This window comes from Buteo buteo, chromosome 16, assembly GCF_964188355.1.
Source record: "Buteo buteo chromosome 16, bButBut1.hap1.1, whole genome shotgun sequence".
NCBI lineage: Eukaryota > Metazoa > Chordata > Aves > Accipitriformes > Accipitridae > Buteo > Buteo buteo.
The window spans coordinates 9,918,993-9,938,116 of record NC_134186.1 but is presented as its reverse complement, the minus strand read 5'-3'; the positions used below and the strand labels follow the sequence as shown (position 1 = coordinate 9,938,116).

The following is a 19,124-nucleotide window of genomic DNA, read 5'->3' as shown; positions in this document are numbered from 1 at the left end:
GACATTAGGATTATGTCAAAATTACTTTCTATACACAGGGTAGTTGTACAGCAGCTGTGCCATACAGTTATGTATGACATGTTGACATGGCTGGATTTCCAGACTTGCACTGGTCTGATTACAGCTCCCAGCACAGCATATTGATAAATCCAGGGGGATTTTATCTACATAGAACTTCCAGAAAGAGGAGGGAGAAGAAAGTTTCTCTTTCTCTGCGCAACTCTTTTCTTGCGGCAACATTTATTCATAGAATCATGGGGTTCTTTCTTTCTAAAGAAAGCTAATCTGCTCATCTGCTTAGACTTCTCTGCCCTAAGATATGATCAACTAAAACTCTGTCCTGAAGGACCATTATGTAACTTACTTTTAAAGATTTTTCAAAGTGAACACACAACCTCCCCAGGTAATGTTTCAGGCTTCTCACTATTTCCCTCCTTACTCATTATCCTTACCAGCAGAAAATGTTTCCCTAATGTGTTTCTTTCTGAAATTTAAGTCCATTACTTAATGGGACAGAGAACAGATTGTTCCTATCATCTCTGCATAAGCCTTTTTATCATCTTGAGCACAACCTGGCTCCCCACCTCTTCCACAGTGTTCTCTCTTCTTTAGACTAGGCAAGAATAATTAAGTTCAAACTCTTCTCACAGATCATCTTCAGAGGTTTCTAACCATCTTTCTTGCTCTCCTTTAGACTGTCTCCAATCCATCCATACATCAAGTGTAGTGTCCAAAACTGGACACACCACCCCAGCTAATGCTGTACTAGAAAAAAAGTGCAGAGACAAAAGACTACTACAAATAAAGGGCAAGACTAACTGAGGGCTCCATTTTTCCCAATGGCATAGCACCTAATGTGTTATGTTAGTATTCAGTTACTGATTATTACAATCCTAGGTCTTTTTCATTAGAATTTCTACCCATGCAGCTGTTACTCAGGCCTGGATGCAATACCTTGAGTACATTCCTATTTAACAAAATCCTCTTTTTCTGGTCAAATTTTTATTGACACTGAAGAACTGAAAATCCCCTTCAGCTTAGCAAAACCTGCAAATATAATGATTTATTGTCTACCTGGACTTCAGTAAGGCCTTTGACACTGTTTCTCACCGCATACTCCTTGAGAAGCTGGGAGCTCATGGCTTAGGTAAGTGTACTCTGCCCTGGGTAAAAAACCGGCTGGATGGATGAGCCCAAAGGGTGTGGTGAATGGAGTTAAATCCAGTTGGCAGTGGGTCACAGTGGTGTTCCCCAGGGCTCAGTATTGGGACCAGTTCTGTTTAATATCGTTAACAGCGATCTGGATGAGGGGATCGAGTGCACCCTCAGTAAGTTTGCAGATGACACCAAGTTGGGAGGGAGGGTTGATCTGGTGGAGGGTAGGAAGGCTCTACAGAGGGATCTGGACAGGCTGGATTGATAGGCCGAGGCCAATTGTATGAGGTTCAACAAGGCCAAGTGCTGGGTCCTGCACTTCGGTCAGAGCAACCCCATGCAGCGCTACAGGCTTGGGGAAGAGTGGCTGGAAAGCTGCCTGGCAGAAAAAGACCTGGGGGTGCTGGCTGACAGCCGGCTGACTATGAGCCAGCAGTGTGCCCAGGTGGCCAAGATGACCAATGGTATCCTGGCCTGTATCAGAAATAGTGTCGCCAGCAGCAGCAGGGATGTGATTGTTCCCCTGTACTCAGCACTGGTTAGGCTGCATCTTGAGTACTATGTTCAGTTTGGGGCCCCTCACTACAGGAAAGACATTGAGGTGCTGAAGCATGTCCAGAGAAGGGCAACCAAGTTGGTGAGGGGCCTGGAGCACAAGTCTTAGGAGGAATGGCTGAGGGAACTGGGGTTGTTTAGTCTGGAGGAAAAGGAGACTGAGGGGAGACCTTATCGCTCTCTACAACTACCTGAAAGGAGGTTGTAGTGAGGTGGGTGCTGGTCTCTTCTGTCAGGTGGCTGGTGATAGGACGAGAGGAAATGGCCTCAAGTTGCAGCAGGGGAGGTTTACATATTAGGAAAAATTTCTTTACTGAAAGGGTTGTCACACATTGGAATAGGCTGCCCAGGGAAGGGGTTGAGTCACCATCCCTGGAGATATTAAAAAAGCACTTAGACAAGGCACTTCAGGACATGGTTTAGTGGGCATGGTTGATGGTTGGACTCAATGATCTTGAAGGTCTTTTCCAACTTAAATGATTCTATGATTCTATTTCATCAACTGTATCTGTGAAAACTGTGACTAGCAGTGGATTAAAGAACAGACAGCCCTCAAGATGACCGTCCTCCACCCTTCCATTTTGATAGCAAACATTTTAACCAGTATTGTCCAAGTTTTCCAAACCAAGAAGTTTTCCCCTAGACCATGTTTGCTTTGTTTGCTAATCAGAACATCACAAGAAAGATTAAAAAGCCCACTGAAATCAACATGTAAGAGGAACTACTTATTTCCTGTGAATAATACTTGCTTCCCTATCAGAAAGGAAAGCCTAATTGATATGAGATTACTTGTTTTACAAACCTATGTTTGAGTTACAAGTCACAAAAATTTCACAAGTCATCTCAGTTTTCTGGAGTTCAGGAACTGTAAGAAATGGCATATTTGGCTATGTTACTGCCATTCTCTTTCAGTACAGCTTTGAATATCTGCCATATTGATAGAAAATGTGGACTATTACCTTATGCTGCACTTCCTTCCTAAAAAACAAAGGCATCACTCTAAGTGTTTAAAAACTATTTGGGAACTTATATGGATATCTAGTGATAACTCATGTGCTTTATGGATTGTATAAGGCAACAACATCATGAACTTACACTTTCAGTTAGGTCTTCCATGGTTCGAACAAAATTGCATGATTCAACAGTACACGAACGAACAGTTTCAGTCCTGCCTTCTCTGAACAAGCGTGTCATAGAAGCTTCATATGTTAAAGAAAACTTTCCCATGTCCTTGAAAAGGGAAAAATAAGAACTTAAAGTTTTAGCCAGACTTAGGCCCTCTTTCTTAATCAACAGTTCAAGGTAAGCACACAGGATATGAATCACTCCAGAAATTAAACTCAACATTAATTTTTTAGTAGCCCACCATTAGCAGTCTTACCTAAAGATAATAAAGGAAAAAAAGAAGATTAGCAGTAGGATTTGATAAAAGCTAATAGAACAACCAAACTAGGAAGGACTACCCTCTGTGTTTTATATTCAGTCGTCTTCAGTTTATAACAGAAGTTGATTTAAAGGCTATCAAAAAACTATTTGAAAGTTCAGTGCCTTCCTAATTAACACAGATGTAGTAAGTAATCAAGCAAACTGTAACATCCTTAAAAGTATTTTCAGTTAAAAGTTTAATAGCATGGAGATGCATGCCAGTATGGGGAATTTCAAGAATGTGAGAACTGACAAGTGTCTGCAAAATCCAGGAAGTGTGGCTTCCATATTTCCTGTAGATGTGCACAATCTACAGATTAGAAGTTGCCAAATGATAGAAGTTTATCTAACACGTTAGGAACTAGACCTGTCTAAAATATACATCAGAAGAGATAGTGACAGACTGTTCAGTTTTAGATTAAGAGGATGGGTAATCAAACTATTTGCCGTGTAACTACCCTAACCAAAGGTAAGAAAGACTGTAAGTGGTGATAGTAGCCAGGAAATCTGGATGCTTTGCAAAACCATTTGGTATTACTTTAAAAGAAGAAAAAAAAAAAAGTAGAACAGTACCTCAACAGTAACAACTAGAAAGCAAAATGAAAAACATGCATGTTGCTACACTGGTGTTTTCTGAAAGCACGTCATAAAAAAGGTGAAGAAGAAAACATAGGCAGGCATTTCTGTTAATTCTGTTAGGGAGTGTTCATGACTACTGAATTAAGGGTGACTCCAAACTAAAAGATAAGTTTAATATTGCTTAGATAACAACATTGTTTAGATTATAAATACAGCTACTAGAAGTTTTATATCCACTTCTTTCAAGTCCAAAACGCCTAGGGATAGACCAACTAAGCAGAAGAGAAAAATCTGCACGAGTGTCAATGTGCCAACCTTTGGACTATTAATTTCGAGCTAGTAATCTGTTTAGGGTTTGTACCAGTGTCCATTGAATGTCTTTAATAACCTTACATAAGCAGTGCAAGATTACTCTAAAGTACTTCACACAGTCACATGTTTTAATCACAAACATGCTACACCCTATTTAATGAGATTCTGTGAGTCAGAAAGTCTGTTCTTACCCGATAGTGAGCAAGCTGCAGGGCAAGTTGCACGAAGGCATCAGGGCTGGTTTTTGCTTTCTTTATTAGTCCCTTCCCAAAAGCATCAAAGAAAAATGAATTGAAGTCCACATCATCTGCCAGAGCTACGGCAGTGCTCAGAGACCTCTCAATCACTTCTTGACACTAAAATAAATGAATAAATAAATAAATGCACATACATGCATATACATGCATTTGAGAGAACTGCTGAAAAAGTGTAAGCATTTTTAATTGATAAGTAAGAAATGCTGCTTTTATGCATGCCAGGAACACCATTATCTAAATAATCTAACTTTAGAGAAAGGGGAGAAGCTATCTTTCTGGCAAAGTTAAAATTCAAACAGCTAATAAGTCAGTTTTAAGTCAATACACATCTGAAGTCCAAAAATTACACTTTAAAAAACATCAGCATTAAGACTGTTCAGATCACTAGAACATAAAAGAATGACCCACAGAGACAGAATGGCAATAGTTGTGTGGCTTCCAATCTACCATACATGCTTAATTAAACATATCACCAGTCATTACCTTTTTATTCAAAATTAAAATCCAAACAGGTGGTGGCAGTTTGTCTTGAACTCAGGCAAAAAAAAAAGAATCAAACCTTATTAGACATGTACACAGAATTTTGGACAGAAAAAAGATAGCTAATCTCAAGAAACTATTACATTGTTGTGACAATAGTAATGAAATCTCAGCAACTTAAACCTCATTTTAATACAGTTACTATTTAAAATAGGTGGCCACTTATTTTTGACATGTTGCCAACCAAGAAAGTTTCTAGTAAAAAGTTGGCATTTCCTGGCCAGAATTTTTAAAGAGAGATGTTAAAAACCTCTGATATCTTTTTAAGCAAACTGAGTAGTGTCCACACATGAAATACACATCTTACAGGACTCAAAAGGAATTTAAAGCTGACTTACAGGGTTTATCAGTAATTACTTGAATTATTTCATTACTCAGGAAAAGAGGAGCTTCTTCATCAAACCACTAGCTATTCTGTACTTACTTCTTCTGGAATTTCCCACTGTAGTTTGGTAGGAATAGGAATATTTTGATTGGTATCTCCTTTGCAATGCCCATCTTCTGAATAGCCCAGTTCAAGATACTCAGTTGCCATTACATTCTGCAAAGAACAATACTTCTTCAGAATTGCAACATTAGGATTTCATTGTGAAATCAATATAACCCATTTTCAGCACATGGTGAAATACAATATACAATCCATTTCCAAATACTCAAAACAGCTGCAAGTGAAGGTCTCTGTTTTACCTCTTATTTTAAGGCATTTTTATCTGTGTTCTGAGTGGGAAGAATACCAGATATGCACAAACACCTGTTCAGTTACACTGGTACACTGTGCTAGATGCTACTGAATCCATCAAAATGTTTCAATTAAAAACCCACCTCAAACTTACTAGTAGTAAAAAAAAAAAGTCAGTCTTAGTCTTGGATTTCACAACCTTTGTTAAATTTAGATTCTAGAGTATTCTGTCAAAACTTGTTCATCAAGAAACAGTTTTTTTCAGAGTAAGTGCATATCCCTACAAGATTTTAATCATTTTTAAGATTTGCATCCCACTCAAAATTGCAGCTTATTTTATATGTGCACTAGAGCTCTTGGGTAGGGAAGTAGAATGTTTCCAAGATGAACAATACAACCTGAACAACAGACAAAAAAGGGTCTGTTTTACAAGATTTCAAACAACGTCCTCAATGTAAACAAACAAACACTAACCAAAAAAACCCCAAACCAAACCAAAACCCACTAGACAATTATCAATGGATTTGAATCTGGTCAATATGGAAAGAAAAAGCTTGACAAAAATCTATTCCATGTTTGGCACATATATTTTAAATCTCTTCTTTTAATTTAATTTTCTCACTTAGTGGTCAGAACATGCCTACTACGAAATAAAGCTTAATCCATTCTACTCTAAAAATAGACAATCTATGAAAAAGCTAACAACAAATAACTTTTTAGGAAATGAAATCCTACTTAGTTTATTTTAGTCATCTTAATTCTTAGTAGAAAATGAACCAACTAATAGTAAGTACAGAAATATGAGCTAAAGCATATAACATCATTCATTAAAAGAAAACAAAGTAACTCTTTTCCATTGAGCTAAACTGCACTGTCAAGTCAATCTCAAATCAGTTTGGCCTTCTTTCTTCCCTGGTTAGGGAATACAATGAGGATTTTTTGTTCTTACACACATGGGAACATTCATATAATAAAATTAGGAAATTAATTGGGGCACCAGTCAGACCTGAGACCCATTTGCATACATAATGAAAATCAGAATTGACTAATGTTTATTAAATAGTTTTGACTGATTGAGTCATGTAACTGTTTATGGGTTTAAGCTTCAAAAAGAAAAATAAAAAAAATAAAATAGGATTTCAAGTAATAAACTAAGCTCATGATGAACAGACCTAACAAAAAGGGCATTTACTCCATTCACTGCAAATAAATACAAGACAAAATTCAAACAGCATATCAATCTGCAGCTCATCAAACAGTGCCTTAGAGGAAAAGTTAAACTCTGTACCATTTCTTTAAATTTTGAAAGTAAGTCTGGCATTTTTATAGCACAAGAAAGAGTAGGTGCTTCAGGAGCATGTACATATGCAAAATACAATGCCCTATCAAAAAGGCAACAATCTATTGATTTAAAATATTATAAACAAGTTAGATGGGGAGCTGTATCACTTTTCTGTGAAGACATCTATGCTCATTAAAATGCAATAAAAGACCTTTAAGTTAAAGGACAGCAAGCTTTTCTTTTAAGCAAGGTTTTTTCCTTTTAAGTTCTACAGGTGCTGTAGACATAGGCCCATAGTCACTCATCAACAACGTGAATGCAAGGAATTAAAAGTAATTGCTGATCTTCAGGACTGTTGCACCGACCATATCACATTATCTGCTGCATTAACTTTTTGTACTAAACACCTACCTCCCACAGGTGTCCAACAATAGGAGCATCTGCCCAAGAGTGCTCTGCATTCAGACCCATTCTGCCATTTTTGAATACTATAAGAGTGAATGTTTTATCAAACCACCTACAACAGAAATTAAGATTTCCTTATGGTTTTATACCTTTCAAAACCATTTTTGTACTGTAACTTCATCTCTCGAAAATTCACATTCAAATGCAGTAGTTCTTGGATTTTTTTTTTAAATAATACTTTATTTAAATAAATAGACATAAATTTGAACCTCATGAAGTTTGACGAGGCCAAGCGCAAGGTCCTGCACCTGTATCAGGGCAATACCCAGTATCAACAGACTGGGGGATGAATAGATTCAGCAGCCCTGCAGAGAAGGACTTGAGGTACTGGTGGATGAAAAGTTTGACATGAGCTGGCAACGTGTGCTTGCAGCCCAGAAATCCAATCACATCCTGGGCTGCATAAGCAGCAGCATGGCTGGCAGGTCGAGGGGAGACAATTCTCACCCTCTACTCCACTCTCATGAGACCCCACCTGGAGTACTGCACCCATCTCTGGGGTTCCCAGTACGAGACGGACATGGACCTGTTAGAGCAGGTCCAGGAGAGGGCCATGAAAATGGTCATAGGGCTGGAACACCTCTCCCATGAAGAGAGGCTGAGTGTTGGCATTGTTCCATCCAGAGAAGAGAAGGCTCTGGGACACCTTCTTGTGGCTTTTCAATATGTAAAGAGGGCTTATAAGAAAAACTGACAAAGACTTTTTAGCACAGCCCATAGTGACAGGACAAGGGGCAACGGTTATAAACTGAAAGAGGGTAGATTTAGATTCGTCATAAAGGAGAAAATTTTTTTACGATGAGGGTGGTAAGACACTGAACAGGTTTCCCAGAGAAGTTGTGGATGCCCCATCATTGGAAGTGTTCAAAATAACATTGGGCAGGGCTTCGAGCAACCTGATCTAGTGAAAGATGTATCTGCCCATGGCAAGGGGGGTAGACTAGATGACCTTTGAAGGTTCATTCCAACCCAAACCATTCCATGATTCTATGAAATTTATCAGCTTATAAGTCACTAATTCATATGTATTAGCCAGGTGAATAGTGAAATTCTAAAAAAGAGAAGGCATTTCCCACAGAGTCAATACTGTACCTGTCATAACATCTGCCATGTATTAAGGATTTTGCATATGCATCCAGTGACCTCACTGGATCTTCTTTCCTGTACCCTTGTTCGATGTCATCCAATGTCACAAAAAATGCTGCTTTTTCAACAGCATCTAAGGACTGTTTGTTCTTTCCACGGCTAAAATAAGCCTGTCGAGCTTTAGCCCATGGTACTCTGCAAAAAGAATTTGGTTTATAGCCAGATTACGTGAATTTGTCAATGTTTTATCACCCTTAAGATTACTATGAGACATTCCTCCTACTTCTATCAAATCTGAAGCAACTACTTGCATTGCATTTAAACTATATCAGCAGTGAAAAATTCTGAAAATACATGTATAATGTAGTCCGTCCTAGGAACCAATTCAACATGTCATCACACGTGTGAAGCTTAATCCTCAGAAATTCAACACTTCTGTGGCATGCAATATGTATAGCATAGATCATCTACATTTATACCTGAACAAAAGAAAATATCTAATATATGGAAGAAAACAGTAGTAATAATGAAAACAATCAACAGATACTAATATCCATTGTTGTAACACCTAAATCTAAGAGTCTGGACAATTGTCAATAAGAAGTTCCATGGTAAGTACCTGAAACAGATCTGAAGTTAAAGAAGTCCTGAACAACGTAATTTCTGTATGGCTGCATGTTTATTTATAAATTTATGTGGTTTTCCCAATTTAAAAATATTTCAGTTTGTTTTAAAGCAGAAAGTGAGAAAAAGGAAAGACTCCTAGTAAGAAAGTATATTAAAATCCACAGCTCTTTCTCTCCCTTGTCCAGAAACTACTAGACAGATTGAACTAAGTTTGTCACAATTTAATTGAATTCAGTGATCTTGCATTTAGAACCAACTGAGTACATACTGCTTTATTTTGTAGGTGCAAGTCATGAATACAGAGTAAGTTACTGAATTCACAATCTTAATTTTTAAGATATTCTTTAAAATGCCAGTGAGCCCCACAGTAAATATAAAATTCAAGTAGTTCAATATGTGTAATTAAATCTGTAAAGCTTTCTATTACCACTCTTATGATAACTATGATTAAACCAAACTTCTCCAGCTAACTATAGCTAATCTGTATACAGGGTTGCCACTGCAAAATTACTTTTAACTCCATGTGGCTATAAATGACTGAAGAGCTGTTACATGTTAGCAATATACAAAATCAGTGACTGAAGTATAATAACTGACTGCAGACTATTTTAAAATTCCAAAGCCAGTATTCTATTAGTATGTTATGCAATAATTTCTAAATACTAAAATGAATTTAAAAATTAATAACCACCATACCTATCTCCTGCAGTAAGAGCTGCTAGTTTCTCTTCGCCAGCCTGAGGTTCTGAATCATCATCAAGAATTCTTTGCATCTGCTGTTCAATTTCTCGGGGTTTCAATAGTCTACCATCATGGTACAGCCACACTTTGAAGTAACGTCCCTTATGATACACAACAATGTGTTTGCTGTCTTTCACGTGCTGGAGAGTATCTAGAATTGCAATCAGTTACATGAAAACAAAGCTGAAGTCTCAAAACACTAATGCACTAAATAATGTCAAATACCTACTGCATGCACTACCGGTTAGCCACAGTTTATTTATTTTAACAAAGTAATAAATAGTGTGGAATAAACCACTCCCCATGTTATTTCAGCACAAAGATTCCTGCATGAAACAGTCAAATACTCAGATTTGATAATCATTTGCATATATAGCATCTCCAGTTTCCACAGTGAAAGCCAATATTAAGCAACTAAATCTGTATTTCTGTATCTGAAAAGTGAGCACTAGTAGTGTAGTCTGATTAAGCGGTCAGCAAAAGAACATGCTAGGTGAGTCTGAGCAAAGGAATGCAGATGATTTAAAAGTACAAGTGCTACAAAACTCACAGTACAATCTGTGGAGAGTCTCAAGAGAGCCAAAATTTAGTACCATAAGCTTTTGTTCACATTTATCTTGGCAGATGCAGAGTGAATACTCCATCTATGGCCAGAAAGTGTAGTGTTATGGAAGTCAGTGAGGCAGAAACCTAGGCCACGATTTTTTCCTCACTTTATTATTTATATGGCTGAACTTAGTCATGAAGGCATTGCATCAAACCACAGATGAAGGTTTCTACAGCAGCCAGGAAAAGCCCTCAATTGATGGAAACTGTTAATTGAATTCCTTCACTACCCCAAAGAACTGTTATATTTCTGTGAATCTGAAAAGACCTATTATTGAGATGGTGAAGAAAGGTGATGTCAAAAATGAGGGCTAAGCCTAAAAGCCATGATTCTAAGAAACATTGTACCAAGAAAGAGTTCTATACTTTGGGTGCTCTCAGCTATTCATAAAGTTTTGGTAGGTATGCTCCATCTACCAATCAGAAGTTTTATGCTAATCATGCCTTTGGCTATCCAATTTGCATTTCTGCCAAAGATAGGATGCCTGTGATAAAAGTGCTAGGATTGGCAGATGCATCCATCCAGCTGTCAAGTACATTAATACAAGGATTGTGAATTGAGGAGAAACACCACAGAGGGGGAAAAGAAGAGGCAAAGCAATCAGCTAGTGAGGTAACTTTTTCTATAATCCCAACCTGAGTCAGGACACCTTGACTATCTGTCTTATGTACATAAGGTGCCCATACAAAAAAAAGACAACCTCGAGTACAAAAAGCAAAAGTGAGATCATTAGCCACCAGTACAGTCAACAACTGACTTCACAAGAGCTGTTGAGCCCTGGCAATTACCTTTCAGACACCTTACTTATGGGCCTAAATACAGATTTATGCACCTGGAATACAGATTTGTTGTAATACAAAAAAAATCCCTTCCTTTTTCTTGCCAGTCCAAGTAGTCATTTATGTACATCTGAAGATACATGTAACATGCTGCATGGGTTTCCTATTAAGGAAAAAAAAAAAAAGGGGGGGGGGAATGGAAAGACATAAAGGCTCTTCCCCGCTTAAAAGAAGGGATTCACTCCATAGTGTGTTTTGTTAAAAGACATGAAAATTAAACAATTGCTCAAGTGACAGGATACAATGTTAAGATTTTACCACCAACTAACATGAGACATGCCACAGAATTTTTTTTCTTTTTTAAATATGCTGCTCCTTTATGAACTGTAACATACATAAAATACTTAAAATATAATTGAAATCAGGGGGCAAGAAATCAAGCTACTAATGAGAATCTGGAAAAATTGTCTTTATAACTCACTTATCCTCCACATACAGAATGACAAAAGTTGTTTTTCTTTTAGGAAAATAAAACCAATGAAAAACTGAAAAAGTAGAAGAGGAAACGTGAAGTGCTTTGAAGGAAAATAAGGTAATTTTATGATGCTGACTGTACTTTTACTTGAAAGACTTTAAGCAGGAGAAACTGAGGAGAATCATTAAAATATACAGGACGTATTTCAAACAGGTGTTACAGTTAGAATGGGTCACTTTTACACTTCTGTGCAAGACTCATTTCAGACCAAGAGGACACCAAATCCAAAGCTAAATGCAAACAGTTCATACCTTTTATTTTATTGAGGACAGGGAAGGGGCAATGGTAGCCCTTTCAGTACTTGAAGTATTCTAAATAACAATGGCTAATACACTAGTAGTCCAACAGAGCTTTTAAAACTTGCTAGTTTAATTAAGCTACTACTTCACGATCAGGGAGTAATCACATCAGGGGTATGTTTTTCTCCATTTTGCAGATAAAGGAAGCTGAGGCATAGCTGGGAAATAATCCTCAATAATCTACCAAAGGCCAGCAGCAGAACTGAGAGTAAAATCCTTATCTGACACATGTACCTACTGCTTTATCCACTAGCCAATGCCATTTCTTTCCCCTTATCCAACTTCATACAGTGCAGCAAATGTCAGACCTCCAGCAGGAAAGAGTGGGCACATCCCTGTGTCTCTTTAGAAACTCTTTTATGTTTTTTATTCTGTAGCTGAGTGGGACTAATATGCTCAAAGGCAGCTTGAAACATAAGAGTGAGTTACAGATCTCAAAGAAAGTTAAAAAATAGATCCTATCTTCAAGTCACAGCCCATACGTACATTCCCAACAGAGGTGACTAACTAATAGCTGCTTGCATTCCAAGCTCCTAGTGATTGTCCTCTGCACTAATCATGACTGTCAGGATAGATCTGCCAAATGCTGCATTTCATTCTGATGCTGCCACAATGATGCAGTGTTGGATAAACATGTGAACTCAGTTCCGAGAAGCTCTTCAGCATATAACCATATCAGAGAAACATAGATATAGCTCAAGCTTTTGTAGAAAGCACAATAACAGAAATCTCCACTTAAATCTGCTGTGAAATTATTAGTTTGTTTCTCAAAGAATAAGAAAATTAGTAACAATGTTTTCTTCCACCTGTTGACAACGTCAGTATTCTAGATGCAACCTGCCTCCTTTTACAGTGATGAAACTCAGGGGAAAAAAAAAAAGCCACTTAAATATTAAGATCATAAAAACCAGCTTTAGCCTGGAAAATTTAGGATAAGATGATGGAGATCTTTGGAGGCTACCTTGGGGAAAAACCCATGATGAACCTTTAGGGATATGTTACCTTTAGAAAAATAAAACCATATGGAAAAGAATCAGCCTCAAGATCTTTGATGATGTATTGACCATCAAAAAAATATGATACTTTTATGTTGAGATACAACAATAAACAATTTATCGAAGGTTTGCCATTGACTAATGTGACATGCTTTTATGTTTATAGACAGTGTTAATGCATGCATGCATATGTACACCGACCGTGAGAAACTGTATATGAACTGTCACTTACGGATACAATTTTTTTTTTTTTTTTTTTTTTATTTTTTTTTTTTGAGTGAGCTAACATGATTGCTTGTGACCATGTAAACATATCCTTAGTCTCCCACAATAAGCAGAAGTTGCAGGAACACACTGAGGTGAAAAATGGCCCTGCTGTAAGTCAACAGGTATGCTCCTCAACATTAAAATGTGAGGACTTAGTTACTCATAGCTTAGGATAACCAGACCATTGCTGGGAGTTTGGGCAGGGCAGGAACTAACAAAACCCAGAGTATACACTTTCTTAATGTGTTACAGAGAAAGTTTTGGACACAGTCCTTATTACAGGTGATTTCACTTAGCTGATGTCTTACAGTGCATACAAAAGGTCAAGGTAACAGTGGCATTGAAAACCTTGACAGGACTAAGACTGTACCTGCCTCTAAATCAGGTAAACAATTAGCGTTGAACATGTGTTCATATTGAGAAGAATACATTGGGGTCTTGTGAATCATAAGCTGAAAGGAAAAAGGGAAAGTCAAGCAAGCAAAAGAGTTTAAAATGGTTCAGATAAGAGAACACAACTTCTACAAAGATAAAAACATGGACATCAAAGGATACTGAAAGAGCAGAAAAGTAAAGGTTATTTATAAACTAAAAACACAGGGCAGACAACAGTTTCTTGAAGTTAGTTTTAAATTTAAGTAAAGGAAGAGACAAAAAACACTGCAGAAGTTTCAAAATCACTCTTAAAGGAGAAACATCTATGCACTCTATAGCAATTCGTTACTTCCTAAGTATTGGAACACAGTATTGATGTGTCCTTGTGTCTGTCAGATCCTTACCTGGAAAAACAGGATTTTAGCAGAAAATACCCCAAAACCTAAATTCCATTTAGATGTTTCTTCTCCTTTGCTGGCCCTGCTTACCTGATTCCTCTCCTGGGATACGTGAGGTATTAAACATTCGTTCCCACTGAGCTGAGCAGAGTGGAACAGTAGATCCCATCAGAAGAATCTGTGCCGTGAATGTACATTAAAATGTATTTTTGCATACACAATTAGCAAATTAAAAAGGAAAGAAAAAACAGGATCTGGTTAAAGACAGGCAGTAGAACACTAAGATTTATAATACATCAACTCAGTGACACCCCCACCCCATTCATTGTCTTTCCCTGAACTACATGTGGAAGACTCCACGGACATTCCAGTAGCTGTATTTTTTTCACTCCTACCAAAAGCTCACCCTTCAGGAGGGATGACTGAAGCTAGCTAGCATCTGAAGTCCAAAAAGCTCTCTCAACGACTGGTCCAGATGCAGAACTTATGCATGCAGCATGCATTACCCCTTAATTTCTTCTTTTAAAGCTACTTCTGGCTGTGCAGGAACAAAACTTCACATTTCTTAGATTTGTGGTTACATACAACTAATCACATCCCTGCCATGACCTTCAGCAAAACTGCTTAATTGTTTCCACAAGATTTGTTTGCTACAACACACAGCCACTGGACAGAACAGAAATTCAGAATGGGATTTACCTCACCTATCTTTGCTACCTAGAAATTAATGCAACACAGGATTTTATCATCATCTATACTTAGGCTGCCACTGGCCCGCTCTTGACCTCAAGGTTCAGTCCTTTGTCCCAACCACCCCTTGTGCTCACACTACATGATACCACAGACTTTTCAGACTTCAGTGGCTCAAAAGTACCATTACATGCCTAGCACATATGAATAACATCTGTTATATGGAATACTTAACATGTGCAAGTACAAACCTCTATTTGTCTTTTGGACAAACACATATGTCAATTTCAAATACTGCTATTAGTTGGCATGACAGAATCCTATATTTTTCATAGTTGGTAATTTCTGCCCATGTGCAATTCAGGTGATAGCCAAGATGTTTGGGACCAAAAGTTTAGTTACATCTTACATGTAGTTCTGACAATAAGACATTCTTCTCCTCTCCCATTCTGAAAACTGATCAACTTCTTACCAACTGTGCTGAAAAAAGATCAAAAGCCATTTAAACTGATATACATACTGGCTTGATTTCTTGTCTGTCCAATTTTTTCCGATAGAGCAGGATGGCATGGATAACATTACCAGCTCTAGCTGCCTGCAGGGTTGTGGGAGATAAATAAAGGAAGTCCTGTAAAGTACATAAGAATCATAAGTTAATGATTACCAGACTACATTTAAAAAAACAATACTGATAGTACTTCTCATCCACATTCTTAAAGCTTCTTCTGGTCAATATAGAAATGGCTTTAAAACATAGTAAGTGCACCAGTGCAGTGAGTTGATGACTTGAAACTTAAATTTCTTTAAGTCACAATCTCCTTAAACATCATCAGTCCTAAAACATACATGTTAGCTGTTAATCATCCTAGTAGAAAAGACAGTGCCACTTAAAACTTGCATCCAAGGCTACCATATTCCCTCTTTTTGCTTTTAATTGTAGGGTCTTTTACAATTTTAATTCGCATACAGACGTTTATGAATATGAGCACACGCCTTGTTGAACTGTGTTACCCATGAAGTTTTACATGGAGCTTTTGAAAGATTACTTGCTGCAGTAAGCACAAAACTGTATAAAACATTACTACATAAGTTTGCCCAAGTGGCAGATGTGCTAAGTTTATTATTAAGATAGCACTGAACTTGAAGACATTGGCTACAGGTCATACTAGAAGAAAGAAAAACAAAGGTCACATACTCAGTGGATTTCTAAACAGAAAGTTATCATGAAATAAGATACCTTGCAGAAATTTCACAGTGCTGCTTTGACACATGTGTTTATAGTATTTACCTACCATTGCAAAATAGTTACTATTAACCATAATCGGTCCACGTCCTCTAAGGTAGATATATTCTTCCCACCAATCACTAACCTATAGCAGGAAGAAAAATAAAGCAGTAAAATCTCATAATTTCCACAGTTTGTCTTCTATGTTAAGGATTCCACAACACAACATTCCATAGAGAAGCAGGAAGGAAACTGCTAGCTTGCCTCCCTACTTAAAAAAGACAAACATAGAATACCTAATTTGCATTAAACTTTAGGGAAAACAGCAAAAAAGGGGCAAGAGAATGAAATTAAATTCAAATGTAGCTCTCTGATAAGCTTCTGAAGAAGTCATGATCTTCAGATGATATTTAAGATGTATCAGATCTCCTAAACATTTTGCAGCCTTTGCCAGGACAGCTTAGGCTACCGGGTACAGCTAGATGTTAGATAATGTATCAGGAAGGAATTATATTACAGTTCTCACTATGATGTTGGGGTTTGGGTTTTCCTTTTGATAAAAAACCCCAAACCTATTGTTACAATTCTTTATTTCTCTTCCATATGCTTTAGCTGCTCTCTATAAAAAAATTGCCCTAAATCACTCTTCTAAACTATCTGGGTAGCCAGGCCCATTATTCAGTTATCAAGTTTAAGAAGTAGATAAACAGACCTCAAAAGCAATCACAACAGCAAAAGCTAAATCACCTGCTCCAGAATAACAAACATAAAATAAGGATTCATTCTTTCAAGTTCCATTCACCACACTGTTTACCAAATCACACAAATTATTTCTGTGCAAATCAGGAGGTCTCCAATGCACTTTACAAAAATATTAGGCAGTTGCAATTGCTGCCTTTTACATTTAAGAAAGAATGAAAGTTAAGCCAAAAAAAGGCAACAGGGAACAAATTAAATTATGTCATTTGCATAATTGAGCCTCCTATTTATCTACTCACATAGTTTGTGGCCCACCAGGATTTTAGTTTCAAATACCATTGAAGCCTTGGTCCCAAATTAAATGCAAAATCTTTGGCAAGACCCTCCATTCTTCTGAACTCTTCATCATCCATAAGTGGCCGGACTGATTCCAGATACTAGAATACAGGAAAAGAATCAGCATCAGTATTGTAACTAATAATACGTAGCTTCTTGCCATTCCTACACAAAGCATTTGAACAGTAAACAAAGATTATCCAAACTCAATTCATAAGGTTGCAAATATTATGTTGTTAAAATAAGAGTATACACTCTTCTAAACATCTGCCTGCAAACTACAAAAATGAGATCTTTTTCCAGACATTTGTCAGCAAATCAGAAGTGGAAGAGGTTACTTTTCTAAAGACACATTTTCCACTCAAAAGGGGAAGACATACTGTTTCTTCAGTATCAGGCAGAGAGATTTTTTTCATCTCTAAAAACCAAGCTTTCAGTTTCTGTGACATACTGTCCTACTTGCACACTTTGCTATAAGGCTTTGTGTCATAAAACACACATTTATATGTTCAAGCTGTGAAAGATAAAAAACCCGGTATGTTTCAAAAGCCCTGGAAATCACACTTTGTTGCATAGTCTTACATCAATAGACATTATATCATCCAATATGAATTATGCCAGCTTCAAATTGTCACCAGTTTCAGTGGTTTGCCATTGCCTTTATTTTAATTTCTATGCAGAGGTTTTAATCCATTACGCCATATTAATACCACCACGCAATACTTTTATAGGACATGGCAAAAAACCCACAAGGGCACCTAAATATGGATTTAGTGTCACTGAAGAAAATGAATTAATGAATGTACACACCCTATTGACTGTGTCTTTAACAGCTGGAACTGGCAAACGTGGTAAAGATGTCTGGAAACTGTATAACATGGGTTTACGTCCTGAGAAGAGTTTTACAAGTGCCTGAAGAAAAACAAAAACAAAATACACACCTCAAATTATTAGGTTCAACAAAAGAAAAATGGCAGAGTAATACAGTGTAATGTAACTCATAGTTCTTTTTACTGGTAAATTATACTGTACTAAATTTAGCAAAATATCCTATTTACCACTGTTCCACAAATCGAAAAGGCACTGATATAAACTAATTTCCTAAAGGTTAAACAACATGTCAGTGGAAGAGAAAGACGTTCATAGTCATTCCTGACTTCCCAGACAATCTTCCAGTCATTAGGCAATATTGTAGTTTATGAAAGGTACACCTTGATCTCAACAGAAAATAAAGACAAAGTTACTTAGCATTTCTTTTCTTCAAAAGTTTACCTCTGTAAAGATTTAAAAAGCAAGTCTACCAGTTGATCTCTTACTATACAGTAGATACTACAAAAATATTTATATTGTGCTTCAAAACAGGAATCACTATCAAGCCCATCACTCTGCTAAGGATCCTAGATAACTATAGCCACCTTTAAAAATAATAATTACGCTTTGGAATCATGGTTTAATATGTTCCAAAGTTATAGCTCAACATCAATAATAGTATTAATGTTACAGGGAGTTTCTTCAAGCATGAGTCTGTCTTAGCCTACTGCGTGATTTGAACACACCAAATTGTGCAAGCATGTCAGTGTTATACTCAGTGCTTGTGTTACAAAAAAACAACAAAACAAAAGAGCCAGAGATGACAATTCCGATCTTAGCTTCAGATATCACAGCATCTCCCGTTTTCTGTGAGAGACTGAAGACAGAAGCAGCATTTCTGTCTACAACTACTTCTCAGCTGTGACATGCACTAGGCTGAAAGTCTAGACCATGCAATTTCTAGGCTACACATGAAAGAATTTTGACATTATCACCCTATTTCAGCATGAAAGTAAGGTCAAGTATTACACCGACAATCCAGCGGAACCTTTATTGTCAAAGTCCAATCTTGGTCCAATGTACTATACCATATATTGTACATAGGCCAATAGACTAAAGACAGAAGAAAACAGAAGATGTCATTTCCCTACTAAATTCCCAGAACTTCTCCCTTCTATCCCTCCCCCAACTGACAAAACTATTTGTTAAAATGTAGTTTTTCCACCCTCTCAATTTCCTTGGTTAGCACATCTAGAGGAGGTTGTTTCAGGCAGCACAAAACTATTAAGAATTGCAGAGAATTACTAGCAACAAAGACCTCCCTGCAAATGGATCTGTATCAGAGAGCTGTCAGATGTACATGGATGCACCACAGTGATCAGCCCAATGAAATCTAGTTGTGCTTC

General features: G+C 37.2%; 1 protein-coding gene across 10 annotated transcripts in view; it reads right to left on the bottom strand.

Annotated features, from left to right (window-relative positions):
* CPT1A (carnitine palmitoyltransferase 1A) overlaps positions 1–19,124 on the bottom strand; it is a 47,851-nt gene that overhangs the window by 11,327 nt on the left and 17,400 nt on the right. For 9 of the 10 annotated variants that reach the window (XM_075047775.1, XM_075047771.1, XM_075047779.1 and 6 more), the window contains 11 exons: positions 17,719–17,820; positions 16,872–17,009; positions 15,941–16,018; positions 15,169–15,276; positions 14,049–14,136; positions 9,659–9,854; positions 8,342–8,530; positions 7,196–7,301; positions 5,248–5,364; positions 4,218–4,382; positions 2,806–2,940 (listed from right to left, as the gene is read on the bottom strand). In XM_075047775.1, the coding sequence (XP_074903876.1) occupies positions 2,806–2,940; positions 4,218–4,382; positions 5,248–5,364; positions 7,196–7,301; positions 8,342–8,530; positions 9,659–9,854; positions 14,049–14,136; positions 15,169–15,276; positions 15,941–16,018; positions 16,872–17,009; positions 17,719–17,820 (1,422 nt within the window). Of the gene's footprint in view, positions 1–2,805; positions 2,941–4,217; positions 4,383–4,766; positions 4,817–5,247; positions 5,365–7,195; positions 7,302–8,341; positions 8,531–9,658; positions 9,855–14,048; positions 14,137–15,168; positions 15,277–15,940; positions 16,019–16,871; positions 17,010–17,718; positions 17,821–19,124 lie in introns of those variants that run through there. The other variant, XM_075047781.1, reaches the window with a different exon arrangement.